The 27,478-nt window shown below is 42.4% G+C and overlaps 4 protein-coding genes across 4 annotated transcripts in view; 3 read left to right on the forward strand and 1 right to left on the reverse strand.

Annotated features, from left to right (window-relative positions):
• alkal1 (ALK and LTK ligand 1) overlaps positions 1-3,765 on the reverse strand; it is an 8,812-nt gene extending 5,047 nt beyond the window's left edge. Inside the window, exons 1-2 of the mRNA XM_008330605.3 lie at positions 2,466-3,765; positions 1,956-2,242 (exon numbers count right to left, since the gene is read on the reverse strand). Of these exons, the coding sequence (XP_008328827.1) occupies positions 1,956-2,226 (271 nt within the window). The 5' untranslated portion in view covers positions 2,227-2,242; positions 2,466-3,765. The remainder of the gene's footprint in view (positions 1-1,955; positions 2,243-2,465) is intronic.
• Positions 3,766-3,820: 55 nt separating this feature from the next.
• Positions 3,821-9,271, forward strand: zgc:153738 (dynein regulatory complex protein 11). Its single transcript, XM_008330592.3, has 19 exons — positions 3,821-4,024; positions 4,780-5,107; positions 5,265-5,384; positions 5,497-5,679; positions 5,755-5,826; positions 5,906-6,111; positions 6,189-6,273; positions 6,360-6,467; positions 6,588-6,663; positions 6,737-6,843; positions 7,007-7,093; positions 7,170-7,231; positions 7,355-7,437; positions 7,646-7,753; positions 7,944-8,143; positions 8,287-8,373; positions 8,446-8,623; positions 8,692-8,930; positions 9,061-9,271. The coding sequence occupies exons 1-19, from the start codon at positions 4,014-4,016 to the stop codon at positions 9,187-9,189; spliced, it is 2,469 nt and encodes an 822-aa protein (XP_008328814.1). The 5' UTR covers positions 3,821-4,013; the 3' UTR covers positions 9,190-9,271.
• A 1,907-nt stretch (positions 9,272-11,178) lies between these two features.
• On the forward strand, positions 11,179-12,328 carry LOC112486789 (obscurin-like protein 1). Its single transcript, XM_025054279.1, has 2 exons — positions 11,179-11,884; positions 12,072-12,328. The coding sequence occupies exons 1-2, from the start codon at positions 11,494-11,496 to the stop codon at positions 12,239-12,241; spliced, it is 561 nt and encodes a 186-aa protein (XP_024910047.1). The 5' UTR covers positions 11,179-11,493; the 3' UTR covers positions 12,242-12,328.
• obscna (obscurin, cytoskeletal calmodulin and titin-interacting RhoGEF a) overlaps positions 12,288-27,478 on the forward strand; it is a gene marked incomplete at its 5' end in the record, with an annotated part of 26,648 nt that continues 11,457 nt past the window's right edge. The window contains 33 exons of the mRNA XM_025053468.1: positions 12,288-12,417; positions 12,497-12,763; positions 12,854-13,123; positions 13,235-13,501; positions 13,577-13,840; positions 13,937-14,203; positions 14,311-14,580; positions 15,032-15,298; positions 15,448-15,714; positions 16,282-16,554; positions 16,632-16,895; positions 16,972-17,238; positions 17,830-18,096; positions 18,184-18,453; positions 18,771-19,037; positions 19,110-19,385; positions 19,588-19,854; positions 20,398-20,664; positions 21,137-21,403; positions 21,495-21,761; positions 21,832-22,098; positions 22,191-22,457; positions 22,571-22,837; positions 22,934-23,203; positions 23,291-23,569; positions 24,021-24,278; positions 24,376-24,642; positions 25,151-25,417; positions 25,639-25,905; positions 25,998-26,264; positions 26,386-26,652; positions 26,747-27,013; positions 27,101-27,373. Of these exons, the coding sequence (XP_024909236.1) occupies positions 12,288-12,417; positions 12,497-12,763; positions 12,854-13,123; positions 13,235-13,501; positions 13,577-13,840; positions 13,937-14,203; positions 14,311-14,580; positions 15,032-15,298; positions 15,448-15,714; positions 16,282-16,554; positions 16,632-16,895; positions 16,972-17,238; positions 17,830-18,096; positions 18,184-18,453; positions 18,771-19,037; positions 19,110-19,385; positions 19,588-19,854; positions 20,398-20,664; positions 21,137-21,403; positions 21,495-21,761; positions 21,832-22,098; positions 22,191-22,457; positions 22,571-22,837; positions 22,934-23,203; positions 23,291-23,569; positions 24,021-24,278; positions 24,376-24,642; positions 25,151-25,417; positions 25,639-25,905; positions 25,998-26,264; positions 26,386-26,652; positions 26,747-27,013; positions 27,101-27,373 (8,704 nt within the window). The remainder of the gene's footprint in view (positions 12,418-12,496; positions 12,764-12,853; positions 13,124-13,234; positions 13,502-13,576; positions 13,841-13,936; positions 14,204-14,310; positions 14,581-15,031; positions 15,299-15,447; positions 15,715-16,281; positions 16,555-16,631; positions 16,896-16,971; positions 17,239-17,829; positions 18,097-18,183; positions 18,454-18,770; positions 19,038-19,109; positions 19,386-19,587; positions 19,855-20,397; positions 20,665-21,136; positions 21,404-21,494; positions 21,762-21,831; positions 22,099-22,190; positions 22,458-22,570; positions 22,838-22,933; positions 23,204-23,290; positions 23,570-24,020; positions 24,279-24,375; positions 24,643-25,150; positions 25,418-25,638; positions 25,906-25,997; positions 26,265-26,385; positions 26,653-26,746; positions 27,014-27,100; positions 27,374-27,478) is intronic.

A 27,478-nucleotide genomic window follows, 5' to 3' on the forward strand; every position in this document is an offset into this window, starting at 1 on the left:
TGGAGAAACCCCCCCCCCCCAGCCTTTTGTTTTTTTATTCACTTAACTTGTCATTGTGGAAAACATCATGGAAAAAAATAAAAAATAACAATGCCTTCAAATGTTTTCTTTTGTCCACAAACCAGAGATATTTACCAGACAGACGTGGAGAGCAAAAAAAAAAGAAAAAAAAAAACAGTCAGAGAACTTGTTTTTATTTAACTGTTGTTCACTAATTAGGAGTCATTAATCAGTCTGTCCACATGGGCGACAGATGCGTCCATGTGATAATGCACAGACCCTGCTAACAGACAGAGAGGATTATCGTATGGTGATTTAAATGCTCTTCATAATAAGTCCATGACAATCATAACCAGGTGTATTTAACGTCATGTTAAATCTAATGACAATCATAACCAGGTGTATTTAACATCATGTTAAATTTAGTTCCTTTAATGTGTATTTTAAGTGGACAAATATGTCTATTGTTGTACATGTCTTACTTTTTTTTTTCGCTAGACATTAATTTTGAGCAGTTGAGCCTTAATAAGAAAAATTAGTGGAGTGTATTTTTTTTACTTAGTCCATTAAATAAAACAGTTCATCAAACTGAAAATCTAAAAACAATATATTGATCTCAGTGTCAAAGATGTCATGTTTCTGAAGCTGAGAAAATGAGGTTTTCCTGTTCTATAAACTCCGTGTGTGTCAACTAACTGTAGCAGCTTGATGAGTAGAAACTAAATCACTAGGATCTGAAGCAGGAAGAAAAAAGCAAAGATGGTTTGACAGACAGTGACGTTAAAAAATTGAAAAGTTTTATAAAAAATGTTACGACTGTGTTTATGTAGCCAAACAGGACACATCGGAAGGGGGCGCTGTACTACTGCTTTCCACGTGTTTCTTTCCCTTATTTTTGTTCTTGTTTTTTCGCAGCACCTCCGCTTGCGTGACAATGTGTCTCTGGTCGTGTCACGTGCGTCATTTGCTAATATGCTGTTTTTAATATCCTCAAAAGATGAATTCCATCCAGTCACTGGCCTGAGAAGAGGTGATTTCCCTGTTGCGTAAGCTGAGGCAGAGACATGGGCTTCTATAAGGCGAAGTGTGATGTAATCTCAAAAAATATATATATGTATATATTTTTTTTTTTATCCATACATCACTTTCTTAGAAAAAAGCTCCAAACATACTTGCTTTTCCTAAACACTTTCTAATTCCTTTGAATTAGTTCAATGGGAATTAACATAATATATATGTATATATATATATATATATCATCTGTGACATCAGACAGACCGTATGTACCATGTAGTTTAGTAAAAATTAACTGTATATACTGTATCTCAGAGCTTTGTTCAGTCGTTCTCACTGTGTTTAACTGCTTCATAATTACAATCAAAAACAGAACCTGAGTTAGAGTCGACGTGATGCTGCGATGGTTTTTGAAAAAAAAAAAAAGAAGGGGGAAACAACAAGGACAGGTCAATTCTCCTGCTCGGTCTGATTTGATTCTGCAGAGGAGGAGCCTGTGATTGGAGAGGCTCCGTGGGACGTCACACTGTGAATGCCCCCCGGTGGTCATCATTCATATTTTAGGTTCAGTGATGAATCACTCTCAACGAATCGCTCGTGACGTGACGGGCGTACCTCCCAGGAATTCATAACACCTATCCACGCCTGTGTCCACGCTTCAATCACAGTTTGCTTTGCTTTGAGAGAAGAAGAAAATAAACGTTGTCCAAATTCCTCGACGTTAAAGTGGACAAAAGTGTTGGGAGTTGTTAAAAATGTTCATTTAAGTTTACGGTCAACCGCACTGGAAAAAAACAGGTGGACCTTTAGTTCTCCATACTTTATACTGCCCCCCACGTCAGTGCGTTAGCTCAGATCTGACCAATGACAGCTGGCTGCAGTAGTCAATGAGAGATTATGCTTTCATCATCACAACCTAAATATAAATCTTATCAGCTTACCTATGAGTCTGCTGTTATCCAGCCTGGAAACATAGAAAGGCTTTTCCCGGGAGGAGACCTTGACGTCCTGGCCGGACGAGTGTCCACTGTTACAGCGTCTGGAGACGCCGGCTTTGTCCCGCTGCTGGCTGTCTCTGATAACCTGCAAGATTAGATCCAACAGGGTCCGTCTCTCTTTCTGCTTGACCTCCTTGCTGTCCATGCAATGGCCCGAAGTAATGAGCAGAAGGAAGATAGTGAACAGTACGTGCCATTTCCTCTCCACCTGCATGACTTCACTTCACTGTCTGGAAAAAAAAGAAAGAAAAGGATTTAAATAAGACGTTAAAATGGAGTTCTGTGGTTTCTGTCAAGTCCAACTGATGATTCTCTAACGCACAGGTGTAAAATATTGTACACAGCATTCAATATATATATATATAATATTCAGAGTTGATATTAACTCTGGTTCAGTTTGAGTCAACACAGACACACAAAACACACACAAATAAACAATAACATCAGACTTACAAGTTAAGGCGTTGGAGACTCTGATGTCCTTCTTGTGAATGGACACAATATACTTGTCTCCCACAAATTACTTCAGGTTTTTTGATTGTGATCCCGAACGGAGAATGAAAGAGAGAGAGACAGAGACAGAGAGAGAGGAGAAGACCAACAGACAGGGAGGAAACAGCTGAAAGATTGTCCTCACCGCCGTCTTTCTGGGAATAACACGCCCCTATATATACGAGGAGCCACCTTCTTGGAGGTAACACAATCGATTTCGAGTGGGTGGCAGAGCAATGTTGACATCTTAGGGGCAATTTTCTCTCCGTGACATCGCACTCACTTTGGCACGCGCCCCTCCTTTACGCACCAAAACATCACCATATTTTTTTCCCGAAGTTCCGAAGAAAGTCACAAACTATTTCTGCAGGCGCAGTAACAGAAAAAAATGTAGATAAATAAATAAAAACGTAAGAATGAAGACACCAGAGGCGCAGTAGAGTCGGTGGTTTTCCAGATGGAGCAACTTGTTGGATGCCGGGAGGAGAGGAATCTGTGCGCCTGTAAGCTTCTACAGCTGACCCGTCTGTCTGCCGATGTTTTTTGCTCCGCGACGTGGAGTCTTGTGACCGCCTAAGTACCGCAGAGAACGCGCCTCCTGGAACCGCCACCTTGCTTTTTCCTCCCTTTTCAACTTTTGACAGTAAATGTATAGACTCACTGTATTTTGTTCATTAAAAAAAAAAAAAAAAGGCACTCACATGATGCACACAATGTGCATTCAGAAAGGTTCCTTTAAACTGGATTAGTGTCAGGTCAAGCTATTGAAAAGGAAATTAATTAAATACGAAATCAGGAAATATTAGTGTTAAATATTGGTTATTTTCTTTATAGTTGTACTTGGCCTGTAAGAACAGCGTCGTTAATGACGTCATCAGGTTCAGGTGGCGTCTATAAAGTAGTTAGTTACCTTAATTACATTAAGCTAGACGAAAACCGTTGTATAAGCTAGGTATTAGACCTTTTTAGTAGCCTAATTAGTCATTTCCATTAAAGAGAAGATTAGTCACCAATTCATATTTTTCTGATAATGATCCTTTGTGGATTAATATGAGTTTTTACCCCATAACGAATCCTTTAATTAGTAAATCTAAGAGCTATTTCGTTCGTCCACCGTCGGCTAATGTAAACATTAGCTTTAATCGCGGTTTTACACGTAAGGAGTAATTCAAGTTTGTGATGTTTAAACACGTATTTATCTTTTAAAGTCGTAGTCCTATACATTTGTTTGTGTGTAAATTAATCAGTCAGTCAGTTGGGATATATTGATTAATTGTCTGTAAAAAAAAGTTTTAAATATATTGATTAATTGTCTGTAAAAAAAGTTTTTTTTTAAACACTTCCGGAATTTTGTTACCATGGAGACGACAAAACCCCAGAGTCTTCCCCGGGACGGTGTGTGTTCTTCCTTCAAGAGTTTAAGTTTGACAAGCGTCTCTTAATTTTTTTTACTCGGAGGCGTCCTCTTTCTCTCTCCCTCTCGCCATCTCCCTCTTTGAATGGGGAGACATGTCTCAAAGGTAAAGTTCACCGTACTTTAACGCGACTTTAATTAGCCAGTTAGCTGCATCGATGCTAACGTCGGCGGGTGTCATGTCGTAAAGTGTTACCTTTTGACGCACCTTAGATTCGAGTCAAAGTAAACTCAACGTTCCAACGTAATTAAGGGGATTTTAAGAAGCTGAATAAAAATAATTCGTCTTATAAATATGTTTATATTAATATTTGTTTTTTAAACAAGTTCATAAGTTAACCTGGTGAAGTGTAACTGTATCAGTTAATACTAGACTTCTCAAAGTAAAGGGATCCTAACGTAAAATGTGTTTTTTCATCATATTTTATAATTTAATATAAAGTAGAAACATAGTAAACACAAACGTCACAACGTTTTTTTCCAAATAAACGTTGTGACTTATACAATATATTAAATAAACATCACTGAAGTGTTATTCACATAAAAAGACCAGAGGCATTTTTCAAATGTATTAACATTTCTGGCCACTTTTATGGCTATTTTTTTATAACACAGCATTTAAAAAAATCAAATATGTTTTGGATTGTTAAACCAGTCATTGCAGGATGGACATGATCCAAAATTAATACACCTTTTATTGATCATTCATTTGGGTATATTAGACAAAACATCAATATCAACTTTTTCTCCTTATCCATGACAATAGAATGTGGATTTCGTAATGTTTATACATAAATCTTATACAGTAAGCGTTAAAGAAAAAACATCTGATGCTTCAAACAGTTGTTTCTAATTTTCCAGGACATACAATGAGATGTGGGCCAGAGCCCAGTTGGAGCTGAGCCGCCTGCTGACAGAAGAGCTGCCTGCGGAGCCTCCTCGTCCAGAAAGGGACCGGGTTGTGTTTTTTCAGCGCGTGGCTGTGCTCTATGTCCGCTACCTTCAGATCCTCAGACAACTGGAGATGGTCTACGATCAGCTGGTGCATCCTCAGAAGAGAAGAGTTCTCCAGTCCGTTCTTGATAACGTGATAGGACGAGTGCTGGAGCTGAAGAATGACATGGTGGAGACGGAGTTTTCAGAATATCACTACGTGGATGACGTCCTTCATGACCTGAAGCTCAGACCTGTAAGAAAAATTTCTTTCACAGGATGTTTTAAGTTGATTGACTGTCTGCGTTCTTGGTTAAGTAGTCACAATTAAAAAAAAATGGAAAACCACACAATGGCTTATACAGTGACGTCTTGTCGTGACTCAGTAGCTATTTATATTTCTGTCACCATAGGCCGACCTTGAGATCCCTATTCCTCGCTATTTCATAACTGAATGCAGCAGAGAACTTAGAGAGAGACGGACAATGCTGAACGACATCCTTAAAACTGTGGAAATCATCGAAAACCAAGAGGTAAGTCCAAGAAAAGACACGTGTGTATTCGTATAGACGCTACTGCATTATTCACTTCTAGAATAACTCAAATTCCATTTAATTATTTTTTTCCACTCTTGTCTCGATATAGTCACTAGTGGTTAGAAAAATGACAACAATGGAAGCCATAAAAATAATCCAAATAGTGGAGAGGGCACGCCAAGGACGTCTGAGGGCAAAGTTGAATGAGGAGAGCAGAAATATGAACAGGATGTTCAAGACCAAGGAGCCCGATGCTGCTGACATTGAGTCCGCAGCAGTCTGCATTCAGAAGGTGCTTTGGTCTTCAGTTCAAGGAAACGTTACCTTGTGTGTCCTTCCATTATTAATAATTTGGTTGAAATTGTAGGTTTGGAGAGGTTACGTTCAGAGAAAAAGGACAAAGATTGCCCGAGATGAAGAAATGATTTTTCTAGGAATGGTGAGTATTTTAGGTTTTTGCGGGTTTTTTTTGTCTAAAACTGAAACACACATCTTTTTTTTTTCCACTGGCATCTTAGGCCATGCATCCCAGGCACCAGGTGCCGTGTCCTGCAGAGATTGCGGCCCAGGCTACTGCGGCTTGTACACGGCTTACGCAGCAGGAGCACGAGGAAGACTTCCAGAAGTCAGTTGTTACCGTGGCCAAACAGCTGCGAGATGTAGAGGGTCACGACATGAGCGAGAAAATGAAAACTCAAATACGGCAGTGGTTCATTGAGTGCCGGTAAAGAACTTGGTTGGAATTGTACATTTTAAACATGTGTTTGTGTTTTATTTATGTCAGTGTACTTCTTTAATCAGCGATGCCACAGGCGTATTTCCAGAATATCCAAATGAAGAGGACGGAGGCTCAGCTCTAATCTTTGTAGAGAAGAACCCACAGCAGGTATATTGTTGTTCAAACTTTCTCTAAACTCTTGTTCCTCAAGAGTAATGCATCAGGTTTTTTACTCATACGCATATATTTCTAAGTTAGTAGAAGAGATTGCAGAGAAGGAACTAGAGGATTCCAACAACAGACCAAAAGCAAAGGATGAGAAGAAAGACAAAGGGAAGAAGAACAAGGGGAAACCTGAAGAAGTACGTTGAATATTTTACAATCAAGCCTTTTAATGTAGTAATAATTTGAAAAAATAAAGTACGTTTAATTGACACATGCAGTAAATTAAAAAAAAAAATGACCTCATATTTTTAAAACAGGAAGAGGAGGCAGGGCTGAAGATGCTTCCTTCTGCTTTTCTGCCCCATCTGGAAGCTGGAAACCAAATCTTTGTTGGTATGTTTATCTGACAAACAACAGAGAGTTACACACGGCACATTTACATCATATCAACATCATCTTTTTTTAGACTTCTGGAAAACACGTGATGAGTCCAAAAATTTCAACCAAAGACACGAGGTGGAGCTGATTAAGGAAGAAAAGAGAAAAGCCATCGAGGCAGAGATCAGATTACAGGTGGTGCTGGAAGAACTGAACAGAGAACGGAAGAAAAAAAAGTTTTGTGGTGTTTTTCTTTCTTTTTTTACAGGTGGTGCTGGAAGAACTGAACAGAAAATGGAAGAAAAATGTTTTGTGGTGTTTTTTTGTTTTTTTTAACTTTTTTAAAAACTTCTTTCAGATAGATGAGCAGATGCGACGGGAGCTAGCTGAATGGAAGCTAGCTGTGGACAAAGACAAAGGCAGTAAGCCCAAAGCGAGCACCAAGGTGATGAAGTGAAAAGATTTCATATTTTAAAAATCTACACATTCTCAGCTTTTTTTACTGATGGTTTTTCCAATAGAGGAAGAAGGTGACCAAGAGTGGAAAAAGAAGGAAAAAGGAGAAAGACCTGACAGCTGATCGGTGATGTCACACACACACAGTCAATGATGAGTTCAGAGTTCAGCAGAATTCTCCAGGCACACGTCATATCAGTTAATTAGGCCATTAATGACAAAACCTTTTTTTTATTCTCTTTCCTGTTAGGACTCTTGAGTCTCTTTGTCAAGAACTGGTGCAGCAGAGATTGATAAAGAAGACGAAACACGTTTGTCTGCAGGAATATTTAGGTAAGACTTTGTATTGATGTATTTGTTGTCTCTCAGCTCTAGAGGGGAACTGTCACTGTTGTATGCTCCCCTCTACTGGTTTGTTTACTTACTGCATATGGTCACAATAAACAGGTTTTTATTTTAGTTTAGTTTACACTGACCTGCAGAATAATTATAATTTTCTAAATGTTGTTTTTATCATTTTTATATTTTTTTCCTTTCCAAGGTGACTACAGTTACCTCGGCACAACACTGAGGCAGTACGACATTGAACCCATGCCCACATTGTCAGATGTACGACAAGTCATATCCCTGTATGGAATATTACCTTTAGGTGTGTAGGTTTTAATCTTAAGTAAAAAAATTAAAATAAATTAAACATTTTTTTTTTTTTTTTTTTTTTTAATTTTGATTGGGATCTTGGATGTGTATGTAGGTTTTAATCTTAAAAAAATTATTTATTTTTTTTTTTAATTTTGATTGTGATATTGGATGTGTTTTTTTTGTGTTTTTTTTCTTTTCAGGCTCTCAGGTGGTTCATGAAAAGGCTCCTCCGATTAGAGCCATGTTACTGGCAGGGCCAGCAGGCGTCGGTAAGACCATGTTGGTCCATGCGATCTGTCACGAGACGGGGGCCACTCTGTTTGACCTCTCACCTCTGAACACAGCAGGAAAGTACCCAGGCAAAAGTGGCCTGGCCATGATGCTTCATGTTGTATTTAAGGTCAGATCTATTCCAAATGGTCTTGCTATTGTTCTAAATACTTAATTTTTAGAACATTTGGCACTCTTGCAGGAAAAAGTAAAAAAATGCATCATCTTAATTATTATATCTCTATCTTTGTGTTCTTCTCCATCTTCACACAGGTTGCACGATTGCTCCAGCCTTCTGTCATTTTGATTGAAGATGCAGAGAAAATGTTTTACAAGAAAGTTCCAAAAGAAGAAAAAGAGGTACACCAGGGTAGCATAATGTTTTTTTCCATATTCATATTTTGTTTAATTATTTTTTTTCTGTGGAACCAGCTGGATCCAAAGAGACTGAAGAAAGATTTGTTCAAGTTCCTGAAGTTGCTCAAAGGCGAAGACCGCGTTCTGATTGTGGGAACGACCACAGACCCTGCAAGTGCTGACATGAAGGCACTGTGTAAGATGTACAGCAAAATAATCCTCATCCCACGACCCGACTACGGTTCAAGATACAGTAAGAAATGATAGTTAAAAATTTTCATCTTAATTGTGATGAAAAGTTGACTTCTTTTTTCTCTTCAGTCTTATGGAAACATCTTATTCAAAAGCACGGAGGTGAGGTAACAACCAACCTTGACCTCAGCTCTCTGGCCAAGATCTCCGATGGCTACACGCCGGGTCACATGGTGCAGGTGATACAGAGAGTCGTCACCAAACGCCGCGTCCTGCAGCAGAAAAACAAACCTCTGATTGCTGCAGAGTTTGTTTCTGCTTTAGCCAAGTTTGACCCCGTGTTTCAGGAGGAAGAAGAGACACTTAAAGTAAATATTATTTTTCAACACTGTGACATTACATGTTGTTTTTGTCTGGTTTTTTTTTGTTTAACATTGTGACATTACATGTTGTTTTTGTCAGTATGTTCATTTGGATTTTTCTCTTGTGTGTCTGTAGAACTGGTATGCAAAGACTCCTCTTGGTAAGAAGAGAATTAAGGCTGCCACAGGAAGAGATGAAGATGAGGAGGAAACCAAGGACAAGGGCAAGAACGCAAAGAAGAAGAAAAAGAAAGGAAAAAAATAAGTTGTGAAATTTTACACACATCTTTGTAATGAGCACATTATCGCGCAGCCAACTCGGAAAAAAATAAAAATATATACACTACCTGCCCCAGAGTAACAGTGTTTTATTAAGTTATTGCTCATGTAAAAATGTGACTTGGTTCTGTTTCTATAGAATTTTGTTTTAAGTCATTGTGGAGCAGAAACCTAAACCGTTCTACACTTTTTTCATTCCCTCTGATTCGTCTCCTCTCAGGTACTGAGAGACTGGACTCCGGAGGAAGTGCGACACACAGGAGGGGCATGGACCAAACCAGGCACCAGAGGCTTAAGTGGTCTGTTCAGCTGTTTTGTCAAGTTCTAAATTCACTCATCACATCCTCACATTGCCTAGCTTCCTTTAGCATTAGGCTATTTTTAGCCTGCATGCACCATTGGTAGGATGCTACACATGTGAAGTCCCACATTTCAAGACGTCACGTTGACCTCCAGGCTGCGTTGAATGTCACGGGACATGATTTTAAACCATTCTGCGAGGATGAATGAATGCAACAAAACTTAATTTTTTTTAGCTCTAACCTTAGGTTGACTATGGGATGTATTTAACTGAGATGTATAAACCTAAGATGACTATGTTTTGTCTTCAGAAACTCCTGATAAATGGGCCGTTGGAAACTTAAAGATTTGATGTCTGGTCTGCATGTGAGCCAACATTCCCCACTCAGTGACGACAAGTTGTTTTTTGTGCCCCCAACAGGGCTGTGTGGGGATTATCCTGTCGATAGAGTTTCACTGGACTTAACGGAGCTTGGTGGCACATGCAGCTGTCCGTCAAACTGAGGTGAACACAATGTGTGCAGTGCTGCTGCTGCTGTTCTTGTTGCGTGTTGTTCCGTCTGGATGAGGGGTCTCCCACCAGTTTAGGCTCTGCACTGACTGTCAAAGTTGAAAACTGAAAACGCACTTTGAGTATGACCTTTTCACTTCTGGAACTTTTTAACTTGCCTCAGTTTATACACATGATTTAAACAAAAAAATAATAATTTGCGACTTTATGATACAGTATAAATATAGTATAAAATATAATCTAAGTATATTTGATTTTATCTAAAACAAACAATGCAGATATACAAATATACTATTCCCACAACTCATCAACATCACTAAGCTGCATGAGGTCATAAGGTCACTCCCCTGCGTGTCAATCTAATTATTCAAACTCAAAGGGGAAAAAAAACCCATCAAACCCACTTAGCCTGTTGTATACACTTTGATTGTGTATGTTTTGTTCAGTGATGCTGGCAGTGAGTTTCCTCACACTGTTAAAGCCGGAGCTATCTTTGCCCTCGTACTGACAGAAGGCTATTTTGGATGTTAGTATGTGGAGAAGGATATGTCAGCTGTTCGTCACTACGCTCCATCACATCTGAAAAAAAAAGAAAGCGCTGTAGTCTGACTGGTCTGGGATGCAGTTTGCAAACCGAAGCATGTTCCTTTGCGACTGAATGATTGTTGCTAATCTGAAAGGCTTTGTACGGAGCAAATCAAGACTTGGACTGATCTGATGCTGGAGATTCTTTTTTTTTCTTTTTTTTTTTTTTTAAGTAACGGTGTTTTATTGCAGGAGCAAGAAAATTTGTATGGATTACCTTTAGGAACACACTTACATTAAGGTATTTGCAGGAGCAAGAGAATATGTATGGATACGTACCTTTAGGAACACACCTACATTAAGGTAGGATCATTTTTATATCAGAATCTGATGTGTGATGGTTTATCAACTGCTGTTTATGGAAGATTTACAACATTTATAATTTTCTTTTTCAAAGCTGTTACGTAGACATGAACTTTTAGTCTTTATTACCAAAGCTAAATGCTTCATATTGTGTTTTTGCTGTGTGATGACTGTCATCTCATATTCAGTGAATGACAAAAGCTCAAAATATTGAAGAAAGAAAATGGATCATTTATGTGCTTTTCATGTATCTGAGTGAAGCTGAATGTAGCTGGACAAAGGTCGCCCTACAGCTGAGTCTATATTAGTGCTGATGACCTCAGACTGGTGAAGACACAGATTACTCTGTTCTTCAATGTGGAGGAAATCTGACACTGTTGATGTTTGAATGTGATACTTTAATTGTTCAGAGCGTATTCTTTTTTTTTTTATCTGGCTTGTCTGCAAACGTCGCAATAGGTCTGACTATACTTTTACCTGATTGTTTGACAGAACCTTGTAGTATGTCGGTTGTTTGAAATCACGTGTTAGTTCCAGGTAATGACTGACGTCTGTAGTAGAGGAAGTAATCACTGACACAGAAGAGGAGACATGGCAGACAGCATACCCGGAGGAATCGTAGCGGCTGCGAGTAAGTTCTTCACACACGCTCTGCTGTGTCTGCAGTTTAAGTCAGAAGCTTTTAGATTTTCACCACGTGTGTTTTCGATGTCAGAGAACCGGCTGCAGGTGCTGAAGGGTCTGGAGGATGTGGAGGTGTCCGAGTGTGAGAGCTGCTCCTTTGAGGTGACGCTCAACCTGGCCTACATCGAAGGGGTGTGGACCAGGGACGGGATTCAACTCAAGTGTCGGCCCAACTGTCGCATCAATATGCACGGAAAGAAACACTCGCTCACACTGAACAGAGTGTCTCTGGGAGATGCCGGCCTCTTCTCCTTTCAGGCTGATGGTGTTCAGACGTCATGTCGTCTTTGTGTCAGAGGTAGGGCAGCAGTTTAATATCATTTTAAACTGACATTTGGAATCTTTTAACTTAAGCAACGGCGGCTCACCCAAGTAAATATGAAAATAAATAATGTCGTCAGAGGTAGGGCAGCAGTTTAATATCTTTTTAAACTGACATTTGGAATCTTTTAGAAATAATTCATTTTTTGTACATCTTTTCCCAGCCAGGGATATACACATAGTGAAGGACCTGGAGGATGTCGACATAGTTGAACGTCAACCTGTGACCTTCACGTGTGAGGTCAACCAGGTTGATGTGGACGGTCGTTGGTACAGAAATGACACCAGGATTCGAACCGGGGACAACATCAAGATCAGACACCAGGGCAAGTGACCACCACCGTACTCGTTCTATGCACCCTAATTTACATTTTTAGTAAAATAATAGTTTCTATCTTCATACAGGTAGAACACATACACTGTCTTTTGCGTCGGTCAGGCCCGAGCACGCGGGAGATATCAGATTCACTGCAGAGCGTGTGTCATCTTTTGCAACTCTCACCGTCAAAGGTTAAGGTTCATTCTGGTCCTTAAATATTTTTCTACCAATGGTATGGATTTATTTACCTCCACCTTTTACCTTCTCCAGAGCTCCCAGTCCAAATAGTGCGTCCTCTGAGGATCAAAATAGCTATGTACCGCCACCGGGGTCTGCTAGAGTGCCAGGTGTCGCGACCTAACGCTCAGGTCAGGTGGTACAAGGACAGGAAGGAGCTACTGCCCAGTAAGAAGTACCAACTGATCAGCCAAGATGTGTACAGGCAGCTGACCATCGATGACGTCCGCTCCTCAGATGAGGACACGTACACCTGTGACGCAGGAGACGATAAAACCTCATGTCAGCTCCTGGTAGAGGGTGAGACGTTCACTTTGATCTACAGCACTGTATATTTATCATTATCCAATAATCAGTCGTGTAATTGTTTCCTTCTGGATACACATGCAGAGCAGGCCATCAGCATCGTGCGGGGGATGACCTCGGTGGAGGTGATGGAGCCGGATCCAGCGCTGTTCCAGGTGGAAACCAGCCTAAAGTCAGGGCGGCCCCCCAAATGGACGCTAAACAACCAGGTCCTAGAACCGTGTGCGGCGGTGAACATCGACAGGGACGGAGCTGTCCACAGTCTCCGTCTCACCTCCACAGACACCTCCATGTCTGGTCCTGTGGTTTTCGTAGCCGGAAAGAGCCGCTCTACGGCTCAGCTCGCGGTGAAAGGTGGGAGTCACTGAAAAACTGGGAAAACAGAATCAGTTTAATAGATTTAAACGACAGCGTGGACATGTACCTCAGCTGTCTCATGCTGGGTTCTTTATTCTTTCTTTGCAGAGCGCCCTCTTCAGGTTGTTCACCACTTGGAAGACGTGAAGGCCAAGGAGAACAGCTCGGTGACTCTGAGTTGTCATTTTAACCCCTCTCCCAGAGCGGTGCGCTGGTTCAAAGGTCGCACCGCTCTGAAGACATCCAACAAGTACAGCATGAGGAGAGAAGGAAGACGAGCAGATCTGACCATCCACGGTGTGTCAGGGATCGACTCGGGACAGTACCACTGCCTGGCCGGAGGGTCACAGAGCACAGCAAATGTTAAAGTGGAATGTATGCTCGCTGGACAGTAGATTTTTAACATTTAAATCTCTGTTTCATTCTTTAACACGTGTGATTGTGTTGCAGTGAAAACACTCAAGTTGATCAAACACCTGGAGCCGGTGGAGATGGAGGAAGAAGGCGACGCCACCTTCTCATGTGAGCTCAACTATGTGGTGGCCAACGTGGAGTGGCTGCACAACAACATCCGTGTCTACCCCAACGCCATCAACAGGATCCAGCACATGGGCACCATCCACAGCCTCACCATGAAGAAGCTGCGGCCACAGCTGAGCCGCGTGACCATCAGAGCCGGTCTGCTCTCCGAGACAACGGTCCTGAAAGTTAAAGGTAAATCGAGGAAAATCAATGAGTCATTTCCCCTCCCCTTTTTGGTTGAATATAGAAACAGTTCTCTGAGTAACTTTATTGGCTTTATTGAAACAGAGCGTCCAGCAGTTTTCCTGAGGTCTCTGGAGGACGTGGTCGGAGAGGAGCAGGGACAGGTCTGTCTTCAGTGTGAAACCTCCAAAGAGACGGTGACTCCTGTGTGGAGGAAGGACGATGTGATGATAAAAGCTGATGAAAAGTATGAGCTGCTGCAGTTTGGGAAGTCAATGGCACTGATTATCCATTCGCTGAGCAAAGATGATGCTGGACAGTACACCTGTGACCTGGGCACCAGCCAGACCAAGGCTAAAGTTACAGTACACGGTGAAAGAGAAATATGAAAACATTTTTTTTAAAAGAAAACCTTATTTTCAAAACAACATATTATTCTGATATTAAGTGTTTTCCACTGTTTTTAATCTCATCCCCAGATTTGCACATCACCATTGTTCACCGTATAAAGACGGCCTCTGTCCTGGAGGGTGAAAGCTGCACCTTTGAGTGCCTCCTCTCTCACGATGTGGATGATGAACCTTCCTGGACCATCAACGGCCAGGATGTAGCCGCCAACGAGCGCCTGCAGGTGGTCCGCAACGGCCGCAAGTATAAGATGGCTGTGAGAAATGCAGTTATCACGGACGCCGGAGACGTGGTCTTCTCAATCAAAGACCTGAGCTGCAGAGCCGTGCTGTTTGTCAAAGGTGACTTGATTTTTTTTTTATTATTATTATTTTCGTGGATTGAAAGTGAAAGTGTGTTATTGTCATTGTGACACAGCTGTGAACAGCTGCATATGACAGCAACGAATGAAATCAAAATTGAGAGTTTGGACAATGTCGGATTTCGGCAAATACTTAATATCAGACATCCCTAATATTCTAGTTAATATCAGACATCCCTAATATATTGTTTATACAAAAAGGGCAGTGGTGGTGTGGTACTCAGGAAGCAGACTTGTGTCCGGAAGGTTGCCGGTTTGAATCCACCAGCCACTGAGGTGCACTGAACACGGCACCGTTCTCACACACTGCTCGCTGGGCGCTCACCTGAGCTGTGCATCAGTGACAAAAATTCACTTTCACTTTTAAAAAAATCATTTTTAAATAACGTAATATTAATGACTATTAATGATTTTTTTCCCCCTTACTGAAGAAAAACCAGTTCACATCTTCAGAGAGCTGCTGAAAGTGAAGGCCGTGCCAGGAGAGGATGCAGAGCTGAGCTGTGAAATCACCAAACCTGAGGTCACCATCCACTGGTTAAAAAATGGCCATCTAATCAGACAAAGCCCTAAGTATGTGATGAGTGTAGAGAAGAACTTGGCACGGCTGGTGATCAAGAATAGCACCATCAGAGACTCCGGGGAGTACTGCTGTGAGGCCGGGGGCGTGGCCTCACGTGCCAAGCTGGAGATCAGAGGTTAGGGGAGTCTTCTGATTAAACCACGGTCACTACGGTACTCAAATAAATGGTTAGGGGAGTCTTCTGATTAAACCACAGTGACTACGGTACTCAAATAAATTCTATAAAACAATGTTAATCTTCTAAACTTTCTCAAATCATCTTAGAACTTCAGCACACATTTGCAAAAGAGTTACCTGACACGTACGCAGAAGAAAAGGGTAAAGTGACCCTGGAGTGTGAGACCTGGCGGCCCCCCAAGAAAGTGACCTGGTTCAAAGGATTGGTGGAGCTGAGATCCGGCAGGAAGTACGTGATCAGACAGAGGGGTGTGGTGCTGTCGCTGACCATCACCTACCTGGAGAAGTTAGACACGGACCTGTACACGTGTGACGTTGGCACCATGCAGAGCCGGGCACAGCTGACGGTGCAGGGTGAGAATACCAAATATTTACTGCTCTGCTGTGGTCAAGTGCTGTTGAACTGAAGTCAGCTCAGACCAAAGAGCAGGTATGCACTGATATTTGGTTCACAAATCATTAAGTGAATCACTGGTTTGCTGGTTCAACTCCCAGTCTCTGTCTAGATTTTGCACGTTTTGCCCTTGCGTGCATAGACTTTCTCTGGATAATCTGATTTTCACGTTATGGATTAGGTTGATTGATGCTCTAAATTGACCAAAAATAATGTCAAAATAAAATAAAGTTTTAAAATATAACCACACACTCTGAGTTCATTTTTATGAAAAATGGTATTTGTTGGAATTCTGCAAGTAATTTTTTAGTTTTTTTGCTGTATAAAGACTGTCTTTTATACTGAATCAATGCTTAATATCCTGTGAGCCTAAATGTCCTATTTTCCTTTTATATAATATGCAAAAGGCATTTTTGTTCATTATATTTATTAGTGATAAGAATTGTCTCTTGATTATGTCTAAAAATGACTCATTACATTTATCATAAAAGTGATTTTTTTTTTTTTTTTTTAAATGTTTAACGCAGACCAGAGAGTGATGATCCTGGATGAACTTGAGGACGTCGAGTGTCTGGAAGGCGACACTGTCACGTTCAGATGTAGGATCTGCCCCGGCGACTACATGGGGGTCAAGTGGTACCTGGATGAGACTCTGCTCTATACCAACGAGCTCAACGAGATCCAGATGATTCCCGAAGGCCGCCACACCCTCACCTTCAAACAGCTCGCCCGCAAAGACACCGGCACCATTTCATTCGTAGCTGGAAACAAAAGGTCGTATGCCTCGCTCCTGGTCAGAGGTGAGTCGAACCTTCAGCCGGCTGTGATGTAACGCCTCGTGTGGTCGTGACATGTGGCGTCACCCGTGTGTTCTCAGAGAGGCGTCCCACCATCATCAAAGCACTGGAGGACTGCGAGGCCATTGAAGGAGGTGGTCTGGTTTTGTCCTGCGAGACGTCCAAACCGTGCCACATCGTCTGGTACAAAGACGGCTGCCTCATGTGGAGCTCCTCCAGATATTTCACCGCTCGCTCGGGCTGCGAGGCTCGACTGACGATCAGGGAGATCTGTCAGGGCGACGCGGGGGTGTATGAGTGCAGCGCAGGGTCTGTTACAACAAGAGCCGTCGTCACTGTCAAAGGTGGGCTGTGATTGGAGCATTAAGGAGTATTTGTGTATTCATGTTGATCAGTGTTGAACATCCTTTTGTTTTGTAGCCATCCCAGCAGAGTTCACCAAGCCTCTGACAGACATAGACACCAGCGAAGGAGAGACTGTGACCCTGCTCTGTGAGTTCTCGTTGCCCGGGGTTCAGGTCTTCTGGAAGAAAGGGTGTGAGAGTGTCAGACCTGGAGACAGGCATGTGATCAAACAGAGGAAAACTCTCAATTCTCTCACCATCAAAACCCTGATACCCCACGACTCTGGGGACTACACCTGTCAATGTCGAGATCATCAGACGACAGCAAGACTGAAAGTACATGGTAAGTACAGTACTACAGTACTACAGTACTACAGTACTACAGTACAACAGTACTACAATACAACAGTATAACATCAATCTTTTCTTTTATAAATACTACATGGTGAGTAAGAGATAAAAGTAACAAACATTTTCTAGTTTAAATACTAATATTTTTTCACTTTTGACTTTTTGATGTAAATGAAAATAAACAAAATGTATTAATAACTGTAGGTTATGTTTTCATCCTTAGCCCTTAACTGTCGATTAACTGTCTTCTGGCTTTTTTAAAAAATTAGCCCTTAACTGTAGATTAACTGTCTAAATTTTTTTAATCAGACGTACCATTCTGTTATTATCAAACTGGATACCAGTTAAGAAAATTTTTTTTGAATTTTTTTTTTACGTTGTGTAGTATCAGTTTTTAACATTTTTAAATTCAGATTCACCAAGGATTATCATAAGCAATAGAAGGCTGTGTAGGAGCAGGAGTGACTTGAAACTTGGGCTTCAAGTACAGGTTTTGCTGTGAAGTACAGGTCAAATTATTGACAACTTCCACGTTCTTCCCATGACCAGCTCCCTCTCTCTCTCTGTCTGTCTGTCTCTCCAGGTATTCCCATCTCATTTATACAACAACTGAGGAACATGCAAGCTGAGGAGGGCAGCAACATCGTACTGCGCTGTGAGATTTCCAAACCTGGAGTGAAGGTGGAGTGGAAGAAAGACGACGAGCTGCTGAAAAATGCAGTCAAACACCAGATCAGGAAACGAGAAACCACACTGGAGCTGCTGATATGGAAGTCTGTGCCTGGAGACAGTGGAGTCTACAGCTGTGTGTGTGCTGACCAGACGACATCTGCCACGGTTAAAGTCACAGGTCGGTTTATAAGTCGTTGATTGGACTGAATGTACCTAATGTCCATTTATATATATATATGTTACTGTGACGTTCATATGTCTCCAGCTCTGCCAGTCACATTCAAGCAGAAGCTGAGGAACGTGATAATCGAGGAGGGCAACACCGCCACTTTGCGCTGTGAACTGTCCAAACCTGGTCACGTGGTGGAGTGGTGGAGGAGGGGGGAGACGCTCCTCAGGAACGGAGAGAAATATCATATACGTCAGAGAGACGTGTTGATCGAGCTGCGAGTCACTGACGTGACGCCAGAGGACAGTGACATCTACACCTGCATCTGTGGGAACGCTGAGACGACGGCCACCCTGACTGTGAATGGTGGGTGATGGTTGATGAAAATCAGTTGCTCTGAATTTTGGTTAAATATTGAAATATCTCTGCTTAATATTTTCAGATTTTTGTTTTGTTTTTTGTTTTTTTCTTTACCTAAAAAATAGAAGAAAAAAAATTAAGTGATATTAATGCAGATTTATGAACAAAGTAGTAAAGAATAATGAAAAATGAAAAAAAATAAATTAAGTGATTTTAACGCATACTTATGAACAAAGTAGTAAGGAGAAAATCCACAAGACCTAATATTAAAAAAAAAAATATTACAAACCCGTGAGTCACTGCATTTATGTCGTTCTGTTCAGCTCTTCCCATCACTTTCAAACAAAAGCTGAAGAACCTGCAAGTCGAGGAAGGTCACAACGTCACGTTGACCTGTGAGGTCAACAAACCCGGAGTTCCGGTGGAGTGGACGCTGGCAGGAGAGCCGCTAGAGAATGACGAGAAATTCCAGATGAAGCAAAGAGGCAGCGTCCTGGAGCTGATGATCAGAGATGCTGAGCCAGAGGACAGTGGTGTGTACACCTGCACCTGCAGAGAGCAGAAGACGAAGGCCACCGTTAAAGTTACAGGTGAGTTCACTCTGTGAGTGACGTGTACAACTGACTCCGTGTGCAGAAGCTCATGCTTTTATTTTTCAACAGCTGTTCCCGCCAGGTTTAAAGTCAGCCTGAAAAGTCAGGAGGCGGAAGAAGGGACTGATGCAACCTTACGGTGTGAGCTGTCCAAGAGGGGAGCTGTGGTGCAGTGGCAGAGAGACGGTCGGGCGTTGACAGAGGAGACGTCCAGGGGGAAGTATGAGATGAAAGTGGAAGGAAAGATAGCACTGATGACCATTGTTAACGTCCAGCCAGAAGACGCAGGGAGGTACGGCTGTGTCGTGGGTGATGAGAAGACCACGGCTGAAATCAAAGTCAAATGTAAGCAACGGTAGAAACACAGTAACAGTAAGTTTTATTAGGAATTATTAGTAGAGCGCTGGACGTCCTTAATTAAAGAAATCATTTCAATCATTGTGAAAAGACGTTGCAGACATTTTCTAAAACAGGAAGTGCCATGTAGTTTGAGAAGAATACCAGATAAGATCTATGTATCGTTGTCGTAAATGTTCCTCTGCAACAGTACTTCCTGTCACATTCAAACGGGAGCTGCAGCCCCTCGCGGCGAAGGAAGGAGCCAGTGGAGTCTTCTGCTGTGAGCTCTCCAAACCTGGAGCTGCAGTGGAGTGGAGGAAAGGCAGAGTCATCCTGAAGCCTGGAGGGAAATATGAGATGAAACAGGAAGGACGTCTCTCTAAACTCGTCGTCTACAACGTCGAGGAGAGCGACGCCGGGACGTACACGTGCAAGACTAAAGACAGCCAGTCCATCGCTGAACTTACAGTCCAGGGTAAGGACGACATCTCAGGAGTAACTGAACAAAAACGTTTCTTTTGCAAATCTGTTCATTCTTGCTCCTCTGATAAAATTTCCAAATGCATCCTGCAGCGTCCTATGAGCGCAGACGTCGAAGAGGTCAGCTTCAAAATAGTTCAGTCAAAACAACACTGACTCTTTTAACCTTAACTCCTACTTGACAGGTCCATCATGACTGTCAAGATCACATGACTTTCATGACTCACAAAGTCCATTCATGTCACCCCGGTCACAGTACAATATATTTATCAGATCATTCAGTTCACCGTCCAACACTAAATTAGTGAAGTTGGTTTTTGTTAATGAACTTAATATTTCATCCATGAACACATTTTCCCTGATAACTTCACCAATTGCTGGGACGACACAATAATCCCATCATTTCAATGTATTTATTTAAGATTTTTTTATTGTGGTGGTTTTGATTGGGAGGTGATGTCATCGTCATTTATCCATGTTGTCACATATCTTTAGCTGCGTTTCTTGTGTTTCTAATAAATTCATTGGCTGACTTCAGGCTTACCGGCGACTTTTAAGCATCCACTGATGAACCAGGAGACGACCGAGGGCGGCAGTGTGGTTCTGCACTGCGAGCTTGACAAGCCGGCTCCGTCTGTGGAGTGGAGGAGAGGAAGTGAGCTCCTGACGAACGGAGACAAGTACCAGATGAGGAAGAAAGACCTCCAGGTGGAGATGAAGATCGTGGACCTGGAGCTGGATGACAGTGGAGAGTACATCTGCGTGTGTGGTGATCAGAGAACAACAGCTGAGATCCATGTGAACGGTGAGTCTGACAGAGAGGTTTAGTTTCTTTTAGTGCATAGTTTTACCTGGAGTTCACAGAAAAAGACCAAGAAATGAAACAACATGTTCTCGATGTTTTAAGTCTTCTGCCATGAATAGAGTTGCATTTACTGTATAAAATATTATTATTCACATGTTCTGGATGTCTGCCATGAATAGAGCTGCATTTAATGTATAAAATATTATTATTCAATATTACTATTATATTATAATATTATTATTTTATGCAATTCTATCAGTCTATTCAATGATTTTTTTTAAGATGAAAATAATAGAAATATAAATATTTCTGATACTGGCAATTATGAAGCTTTTTTTAAAAAAATTTACCAAAATAGTAATTTTGTATGGAAAGTGTAATTACATATAAGTACAGAAATAAGAAATAATATTGAATCTTGTCTTTCAGTTTGTTGAAAAAAATTGTCAATTGTTTTTCCTCTTCTCCCCAGAACGACCCATTAAATTTACCCAAGAACTGAAAAACATTCAGGTGCAGGAGGGCAATGAGGTGACCCTGTGCTGTGACCTTTCCAAACCGGACTACCCTGTACACTGGCTGAAAGGAGACAAAGCCCTGAACTGTGGTGACAAATACCAAATGAAGCAGAACGGAGCCACGCTGGAGCTGGTCATCAAGAAGAGCCAGCCTGAGGACAGTGGCAAATACAGCTGCGTGTGTGAAGGAGCGAGAACTACCGCCACCATCATCATCACTGGTCAGACATCTTTAGACACGATCCACACAACAGAACACTTGATTTTATTCACCCCATGTGACGAGTGATTTCATTTTTTTAAATTTTTCAGCAATTCCAGTGACGTTCAAGCAGAAACTGAAGAATCAGGAGGCCGTGGAGGAAGGCAGCGTGATGCTGCGCTGTGAACTCTCCAAGCCAGGAGTGCCAGTGGAGTGGAGGAGAGACGCTCAGCTTTTAAAAGAAGGAGACAAATATCAGATGAAGCAGGAGGGGCGTGTGGCTGAATTGATGATGAGAAACTTAGCTCTTAAAGACACGGGGGAGTATTCTTGTTTTATCGGCACTGTTGTGACCTCGGCTCAGGTCAAAGTAAGAGGTAAGCATTACTTCGACCAATTTAAAATCAAATGTTTCAGGTTGAATCTACAGAGTTTGCTCTCCCACAGCGCTGCCGGTAACATTTCAACAAGAGATGGAGACTTTGGAGGTCAAGGAAGGAGACAGTGGTGTCTTCTGCTGCGAGCTTTCCAAACCTGGAGCTCCGGTGGACTGGAGGAAAGGCAGAGTGATCCTCAGACCGGGGTACAAGTATGAGATGAAGCAAGAAGGCCGACTGACAAAACTGACTATCAATAATGTGGAGGAAAGTGATGCTGGGAGATACACCTGCAAGACTGACGACAGCCAGACGAGCGCCGAGCTCATCGTCAAAGGTATGAAAGAAACATGACGCATCAAATATGAATCATTTATCTGAGTCATTTAAAAAAAAAGGTGGTAATAACTTCGTCTCAACAATTCAAAGCCCCTCCGGTCACATTCAAGACGAAGCTGAGAAACCTTCAAGTGGAGGAGGAGAATAATGTGACTTTGAGCTGTGAGTTGTCCAAGTCTGGCCTGGCTGTGGAGTGGAGGAAAGGAGAAGAGGTTCTGAAGAACAACTTCAAGTATCAGATAAAAAACCGCAGCGGTTGCATGGATTTGATCATTAAAAACACACAGCTGGAGGACAGCGGTCTCTACAGCTGCAACTGTGGCGCCGTGAAGACCACCGCCAACGTCACCATCACACGTGAGAAAGTGACAGAAAAACCCAGCCGGTTTATGAGCTCTCAATTCTTTAATTTAAAAAAGAATAATACAGAATTCAAAATTAAAATCCCCTCTGATATTTCAAACCCACAGCCATTCCACTCACATTCAAAATGGGTCTGAAGAACCAGGAGGCCCCCGAAGGTGGAAACGTGTCACTGCGCTGTGAACTGTCCAGGGCCGGAGTACCAGTGGAGTGGTGGAAGGGCGAGGACCAGCTGTTCCCCGGGGGCAGGTGTCAAATGGTGCAGAAGGGAAATATAGCAGAGATGATCATTAAAAATGTCCAACCAGAGGACGTGGGACAGTACAGCTGCATCTGTGGAGAGCAGAAGACGACGGCTGAAGTCAACGTGCGAGGTATTTGAACATTGGCGTGTTTTGGTTTTTTTTTTTGGTCCAACTTTGTGCCGATTTACATTCCACCCAATCCCTCCTGCGTGTTTCTTTTTGCAGCTGCAGCGTCTGTGTTCTTTGAGAAGGAACTCATCAATCAAGTGGTGATGGAGGGGAAAAGTGTCCTCCTGTCTTGTGAGGTTTCCAATGCTAACGTTCCGGTCACCTGGAAGAAAGACAACAAAGTCGTGGAAGAAGGAGAGCGCTGTGTCATAAGGAAAAAAGGCCCCACGCACACGCTGGAGATCCACAAGTTGCTTCTGGAGGACGCGGGCGAGTACTGCTGCATCAGCAGAGGCAAGAAGACGGCAGCAAACGTCATCGTCAGGGGTAGGTGGCAACTGGTGGCAACTCTCAACCTCATGTAGTAAAAGGAAAGTACTGACATCTTATTGTGATACTGTAAACACCGTACAGAGAGAGTACGTATTGTCACCGAACTGCGAGACGTGAGGGTGACGGCAGGAGAGAACGCGGTGTTCGTGTGCGAGCTGAGCCACGCGGCGGTGAGCGAAGGCGTCTGGTGGCTCGGACCCAGTCCTTTGCAGCAGAACGAGATGAACCAGATGACCTGCCAAGGTCGTCAGCAGAAGCTGGTCCTCTCCATGACGACGACGGAAGAGACGGGCACAGTGATGTTTGTGGTTGGGGACGAGAAAACTTCTGCTCATCTGACGGTGCTTCCTAAACCCAAGGGTAAGAATGGCTTGGTTTGAATTTGGAATATAGAGGAAAAAGAGATAAGAGTGAACATAATTGGCTGACCTTTCAATAAACATACATCACAATACTTTTTCGAAAACAATAAAGATTAGGTGAATCCACTTCAAGTAGAAATTTGTTCAAAAATTGAATATCGAGAAAGAACGCTTAACTTGCAACAAGGAGGAAACCAAAAACTGGAATCGTAAAAAATGTAATTGCTAAACCTGAAAAAACCTGAAAGCCAGAAAAAAAAAACACAAAACATTTTGACCAAAGAAAACATATTTTTTATCAATGACTCAAGTATTTATATTGTTTAAAAATATTGTAACATTCTTTATGTTAGGATTCCAGTCATAAAATAATTAAAACATTTTTTAAATATATTTAAAGTTACCACGTAAGTTTTTGATCTTTATGCTACTGCTATGTCACGTTTTAGTTTTATTTGAGAAGAAGCCTGAAGATGTCGTGATCATGGAGGGAAAGACGGCCACTTTATCCTGCACGGTTTCTGACACCACGTCCAATGTTACCTGGAGACGGAACCACATTCCCCTCCTGAGTGGTGACAAGTACGGGCTACGTCAGGAGGGAAAAGTCCACCTGCTGCTCATCCATGACGTGGAGCCTCTGGACACTGGCACATACTGCTGTGATACAGGAGACGAGCAAAGTACCGCCAAAGTTACTGTGACAGGTGACGGTAGAAAACGTTTAAGGAGACACCGATAAAGTCCTGAAGTTGACTTTGTCATATCAGATCAACCTGACTGTTTTGATTCTGTTTTGTCCAGAGTTGCCCCCGTTCTTCCAGGAGGAGCTGCAGGCCGTGGAAGCTGAGGAGGGGGATTCTGTCACTCTCTACTGTGAGCTGTCTAAAATTTCTATGCCAGTTCAGTGGAAAAAGAACGGACTGCCGCTGAGATCCGGCAGGAAGTACGAGGTAAAACAGGACGGCTGCTTCCTGCAACTGCACATCAAGGAGGTCAAACCTGAGGACAGCGGCCACTACACGTGTCAGTCCGGCAGTGCAGAGACAACTGCGACCGTGACGATAAAAGGTCTGCTTTCTAAACGTAACGTTTTTATTATAATGACGTAAGTCATACGTGTCAAACTCAAGGCCCGGGGGCCAAATGTGGCCCGCTAAGCCGTTTTGTGTGGCCCGCGGGAGCTTTAAAAAGCATTTAGTAAAGTCCATGCAGCAGAGCCTAAGAAATTAAAAGTATTCATATTCACGTTTTATTCTGTTAGCAGTAGAGTCTGACCTATGACCTATTATTTTAAAATATTGTTAGATTATCTTTGAATAAAGAAAGTAAACGGATATGACAGACAGGATATGAGTTTCATACTGCGGCCCGGTACCAAATTACCTATGGACCGGTACTGGTCCGCGGACCAGGGGTTGGGGACCCCTGATCTTCCATTTACACCCCGTCCTTCAAGGGGAACTGTATTGCTGATGTGGCCCCCGATGAAAATTAGTTTGACATCACTGACGTAAGTGTTACATGCCGTTCTAGAGTTTGTAAATTTGGTGGGATCTTTCTTATTCTCTTCTCCAAGAGCCGCCACCATTCTTCAAGAAAGAATTAAGAAGTGTGGAGGCTGAAGAGGGAGGAACGGCCGTCCTGTCCTGTGAACTCTCTCACCCTGGGGTTTCAGTTCAGTGGAAGAAGAACAAACTGCCTCTGAGAGCCAGCAGAAAGTATGAAATGACACAAGAGGGCAGCAATATTGTCCTCCACATCAGAGAGCTCACGCTGGCCGACAGTGGTAGCTACAGCTGTCAGACTGGAAGAGAAGAGACCACTGCAAGTGTGACGGTGAAAGGTGTGTATGGACAATAAACATTTTTTAAAAAAAGCCAATATAATGAGGATTATATAAGACAAACATCTGTGGATGTAGACTGATGATATTTTTAAAAAAAAATTAAATATATTATTTTTTGTGTTCACAAAATGGGTATTTGGTGAACACAAAAAATAATTTATACTTGATGTTCTTTTTATAAAATTATTTTTTATAATTTTTTTTTATATACCACACAGAGCTCCCGCCATTCTTCAGAAAAGGATTAGAAAATGTGAAGGCGGAGGAAGGAGGAACAGTGACTCTGAAATGCGAGGTGTCCAAACCTGGACTTTCAGTTCAATGGAAGAAAAACAAAGTGTCTCTGAAGCCCAGTAGACGCTGTGAGTTCAGTCAAGATGGCTGCTTCCTCCAGCTGCACATGAGGGAGGTCAAAGCTGAGGACAGTGGCACCTACACGTGTCAGGCGGGACGCATAGAGACCTCAGCAACTGTGGCAGTTAAAGGTACGTTCAGATGATATGATTCACACTGGGTTATGACTATATTTATGTATATATAATTGTCTCTGTGATGAAAATTCTCGCTCCTGTTAAAGAGCTAAAGCCTTATTTCAAACAACAACTGGAGAACGTGGAGGCAGAGGAGGGAGGTACGGTTTCTCTGTGCTGTGAGGCGTCCAAGCCTGATCTGTCAGTGCAGTGGAAGAAGAACAATCTGCTTCTGAGAGCAAACAGGAAGTATGAGATAAACCAAGATGGCCGCCTCCTCCAGCTGCACATCAAGGATCTAAAACCTGAAGACAGTGGAAGCTACACGTGTGGAGTAGGGGACGCGGAGACCACTGCGAATGTAGCAGTGAGAGGTGTGTTTATCTTTAAAATGATGTGTCAAAAGTGTGTTTTTTCTGGACAATTCAAAGGCATTTTACTCTTTTTTTACAGAAATTCCCCCATTCTTCAAACTTTTTTTTTTTTTTTTTACAGAAATCCCCCCATTCTTCAAGAAGGAGTTACAAAATGTCCAGACGGAGGAGGGAGGGTCAGTCTCTCTGTCCTGTGAGGTGTCCAAACCTGATCTGTCAGTGCAGTGGAAGAAGAACGGAGTACCTCTGAGAGCCAGCAGGAGGCACAAGATCGGGCAGGATGGTTGTTTGCTGGAGCTGTACTTTGAGGAGGTCAAACCTGAGGACAGTGGCACCTACATGTGTCAGGCAGGAGGCACACAGACCTCTGCGAGTGTGTCAGTGAAAGGTGTGATCATGTTGTTGGTGCACAGAGGTTGGTAACAGCCCCAGTGTAAGAGCATTCATTTGGTAATTAATCGATTGACTTTACGTTTTTCTAGAACTCACTCCGTTCTTCTGCGAGGAATTGTGTAACGTTGTGGCTGAAGAGGGAGGAACTCTGTCTCTGTGCTGTGAGCTGTCTAAACCAGGAGTGTTTGTGCAGTGGAGGAAGAACAGGCTGCCAATAAGAGCCAGTCGAAAGTATGACATCAACCAAGATGGAGGCTTACTCCAGCTTCACATCAAGGAGGTCAAACCTGAGGACAGTGGCACCTACACGTGTCAGGCAGGAGGTGCAGAGACCACTGCAAATGTGGAAGTGAAAGGTGTGTAAATCTGAGAAACTCCCGTGTTTGTATAAAAATAAATACTAGCGCATGGAAAAGTGATCCTTCAATGTTTGTGTTTCACAGAACTGTCTCCGTTCTTCGAGAAAGACTTAGAAAGTGTGGAAGTGGAGGAGGGAGACACTGTCTCTCTGTCCTGTCAGGTGTCCAAACCTGGTCTGTCAGTGCAGTGGAGGAAGAACAGACTGCCTCTTAGAGGCAGCATGAGGTACAACATGAAGCAGGACGGCTGTCTGCTGGAACTCCACATTGTGGATGTCAAACCTGAGGACAGCGCCACCTACACCTGTAAGGCAGGAACTGCTGAGACCACTGCGACCGTGGTAGTGAAAGGTTTGTGATGCAATTGGAAATTAGGGCTGTCAAAGATTCAGTATTAATTGAGTTAATTTGGGGGTTTTTTTAATTACATTTTTTTCATCATTTGGTGTTATTCTCCCTCTG

This window comes from Cynoglossus semilaevis, chromosome 2, assembly GCF_000523025.1.
Source record: "Cynoglossus semilaevis isolate Cse_v1.0 chromosome 2, Cse_v1.0, whole genome shotgun sequence".
Classification (NCBI taxonomy): Eukaryota; Metazoa; Chordata; class Actinopteri; order Pleuronectiformes; family Cynoglossidae; genus Cynoglossus; species Cynoglossus semilaevis.